The 2,798-nt window shown below is 59.8% G+C and overlaps 1 protein-coding gene across 1 annotated transcript; it reads left to right on the forward strand.

Annotated features, from left to right (window-relative positions):
• ETV2 (ETS variant 2) lies at positions 370-2,383 on the forward strand. Its single transcript, XM_018063164.1, has 5 exons — positions 370-400; positions 589-645; positions 912-1,370; positions 1,812-1,924; positions 2,165-2,383. Exons 1-5 carry the CDS (start codon positions 370-372, stop codon positions 2,363-2,365), a joined length of 861 nt encoding a protein of 286 aa, XP_017918653.1. The 3' UTR covers positions 2,366-2,383.

Genomic DNA, 2,798 nt, shown 5'->3' on the forward strand with positions numbered 1-2,798 from the left:
GCTCACCCTGTGGCCCCCCTTTTTTCTGACCCAGTACGTTCACAACGGACATCCATGGACTTGTGGAACTGGGATGAAGTATCACCACAGGAAGTGCCTCTGGGGCACAGGATGTCAGGGCTGGGTAGGTCCCAGGGGTGTGACAATGTGTGTGGGGTGGGTGTGCAGGTGGGGACCTTCGCTGAACTTGATGGGACTCTGTCTAACCTCACTGCCTGCAGAAGGAGCTGAACTCAACTTCTATATCCCTGAACTGGCACTCCAAGGGGACACGCTGACAGAGGACACATGCTGGAAAGGTGGCTGTGGGCTGGGACCTCTGGGTGCTGGGGAAGATGAGGCTGGGCACCTAGGTCTGAGGAAGGGGGCATGCTTGTCCTGCGGTTGAACGCTGACAGGGGTGTGGGCTTGAACTGCAGAGGTTGAAGGAGGAGGAGGAGGGGGCCAGTGTCCTGAGTCCTAGGTCTAAGTGAGTAGGAGCTGGGGTTGAGAACTCTCAGTCCCTGACAAAGTCCACTGGGTCTGAGGGAAGTTTCCAGAGACACTACACACCCTTCCCTAAATCAGCTACATCCTTATTCCTTGCAGGGCTCCCACAGCCAGACTGGAGCTCTACTCCCTACCCAGAAGCTCCATGGGGGGCGGGTGAGTGTGTGCGGAGAAGCGCGGTGGGGAGGAAGGGAGGAGGGGACTGGGGTCCTCCACTGTGACTAAAGGTTTAGATTCCACGATCTATGAAGGGGAAGGGGGTTAGGACCAGGGACACTGTGTCCTTAAAGAGGTATGACCTAGATCCTGGAGCCTGGAGTCCCAGACGCCAGGGCTGAGAGCTTCGCCTCCCAGAACCCCAGAGGGCAGCGGGGATCGGGACACCTGGGCTCCTCTCACGTGGGGTCTGTTTGTCCTCGCAGAGCCCGCCCCTCAAGCTCTTCCGTGGCCGGGAGACTGGACAGACCTGCCGTGCTCCGGCACCGTCTCTTGCAGCGGTGTTTCCCAGGCCCCGGGTCCCGCCCCCTGGACCAGCTCCGAAGGGGCTGTCGGCCAGAATTACACCACCTCCGCGGGAAGTACCAGCTCGTGGTCGAGCGCCCAGGTGGCCTCCAGCTCCACCAGCTGGGACTATTCTATCGGCCCCAATGGCGCCACCTGCTGGGGCAGGAGCCTTGGCGGGGAGCCCCGCGCCGACTCGACCCTTCCTTGGGCCGGGCCTGCGGCCTCGGACTGTACCACCTCCTGGGACTCAGGGCTGCATACGGATTGCACCACCTCTTCCAAGGAGTACCAGAGCTCAGATCTCACCACTTCCTCGGAACCCACCCAGCAGTCGGACCGCGCAACCTTGGCTCGTTCCCCCAAAACTAACCACAGAGGTGAGGTCCGCGAGACTCTGTCCGATGGGAGAGAAGCGGGAGTCTAATAAGGCGCTAAGGGGGCGGGACCCAGGAAATTGGCGGGGCTCCAGAGTGGAGGGGGAGGGGGCCTCACTGCCGGGTACCTAGGGAGGAGAGGAGTAAGACCCAAGTAGTTTCTAGTGTTTCTAGGGAGCAAGGGACGAGGACCTAGGCTCCTGGGTGAGAATAAAGAGATGAGGATCTGAATGCCTGGGTCCCCGAGATGGGGCAGCCAAAATCCTAAATCTCCGACATGAGGGCTCTGGACGCCTGGGTCCCCTGGCCAATTCTTAAGTCCCTTAGATGGAGGAATCCGGATTTGTTGCTCTCCGAGGAGGAGCAGATCCGGATTCCTGGGTCATCGAAGCGTCATCATCTGGGGCCAGAAAACCTGAGTGTACACCTGTCCCCACCCCACAGGTCCCATTCAGCTGTGGCAGTTCCTCCTGGAGCTGCTCCACGATGGAGCGCGTAGGAGCTGCATCCGCTGGACCGGCAATAGCCGAGAGTTCCAACTGTGCGACCCCAAAGAGGTAAAGCAATTTCCCAAACCCACCAAGTTCCGCCCAGGTCTCCCAGCACTTAGCCCTACCAGCACTTTGCCTAGGGCTAGGCCCGCCCCCAGCCTCGCCTTCGTCTCCAGCCTGCTGCGCCCCGCCTAAGCCCTCTGCAGACAGCCCGGAACCCCGCCCCCGCCCCACCTATCCCCCGTCTAGCCCCGCCCTCCCCAACCCTCTCCCGCCCGTTCGGACTAAGCGTGGGCTCCTCCCTAGGTGGCGCGGCTGTGGGGCGAGCGCAAGAGGAAGCCAGGCATGAATTACGAGAAGCTGAGCCGAGGTCTGCGCTACTACTACCGCCGCGACATCGTGCGCAAGAGCGGGGGGCGCAAGTACACGTACCGCTTCGGGGGCCGCGTGCCGGGTCTAGTCTATCCCGACCTTGTGGGAGGCGGGCTAGAAGCAACGACCCAATAAAAATACCCAATCAAGCCTTGTGCTGCTTACATCCTTCCCACTGATAGAAACTACTTCTGCTTGGGAGCCTGTGCGCGCCACCACATCCACATCCCAGTCCCCCGCCCCCAACAAACCCCGTGTGATCCCAGAAAACACGATAACCAAAACAGACCCAAGACCCTAAGGGAAACTACTGTGTGCTCGCTGTGTAATGGGACAGGTAAAGGTTTCAAACTCAGCCCCCACTGCGCCCGCCTTGTGCTGGGACCTGCGCAGGAATCAGACCCTATCACTAACTTTCCAGTTTACCTAATGTTCCCCTCTTGAAGAGAAGGCTTATATTCCAAAAAAGGGCCTACTGTGTGCCTTCCCTGTGCTAGGGACCATCAAGGAATTAGACCTAGTGCTTGTCCCCTAAAAGCGTCTACTCCAACCCACGGGACACAGAACT

This window comes from Capra hircus, chromosome 18 (genome assembly GCF_001704415.2).
Source record: "Capra hircus breed San Clemente chromosome 18, ASM170441v1, whole genome shotgun sequence".
In the NCBI taxonomy this organism is placed as follows: domain Eukaryota; kingdom Metazoa; phylum Chordata; class Mammalia; order Artiodactyla; family Bovidae; genus Capra; species Capra hircus.